The 388-nt window shown below is 64.7% G+C and overlaps 1 protein-coding gene across 1 annotated transcript in view; it reads right to left on the bottom strand.

Moving 5' to 3' along the window:
- The window catches only part of ZBTB17 (zinc finger and BTB domain containing 17), a 13654-nt gene that overhangs the window by 4906 nt on the left and 8360 nt on the right, over positions 1–388 (bottom strand). The window contains exons 15-16 of the mRNA XM_009289735.2: positions 247–373; positions 31–127 (exon numbers count right to left, since the gene is read on the bottom strand). Of these exons, the coding sequence (XP_009288010.1) occupies positions 31–127; positions 247–373 (224 nt within the window). The remainder of the gene's footprint in view (positions 1–30; positions 128–246; positions 374–388) is intronic.

Genomic DNA, 388 nt, shown 5'->3' on the forward strand with positions numbered 1-388 from the left:
CCAGCCCCCCCCCCCCCACTTGAAGCTCACCCGTGAGCTGCGTGACAGCGGTGGCGGCCAGCGCCTCGGTGGCCAGCGTCACCATGTCATCGGAAGCCACCGTGACGATGTTGACCTCGTCGCCTTCCTCCGGCTCGAGGATTTTGATGCCCGCCTTGCCTTGGTGCACCGTCTTCACGTGGGAACGCAGGTTGTCCACCCGGTTGAAGTCACCATGTCATCGGAAGCCACCGTGACGATGTTGACCTCGTCGCCTTCCTCCGGCTCGAGGATTTTGATGCCCGCCTTGCCTTGGTGCACCGTCTTCACGTGGGAACGCAGGTTGTCCACCCGGTTGAAGCCCCGGCCGCACTTGTCGCACAGGCACGGCTTTTCCCCCCGGGGGGAG

The sequence above is a fragment of the Aptenodytes forsteri genome, unplaced genomic scaffold, assembly GCF_000699145.1.
Source record: "Aptenodytes forsteri isolate BGI_AS27 unplaced genomic scaffold, ASM69914v1 Scaffold61, whole genome shotgun sequence".
Classification (NCBI taxonomy): domain Eukaryota; kingdom Metazoa; phylum Chordata; class Aves; order Sphenisciformes; family Spheniscidae; genus Aptenodytes; species Aptenodytes forsteri.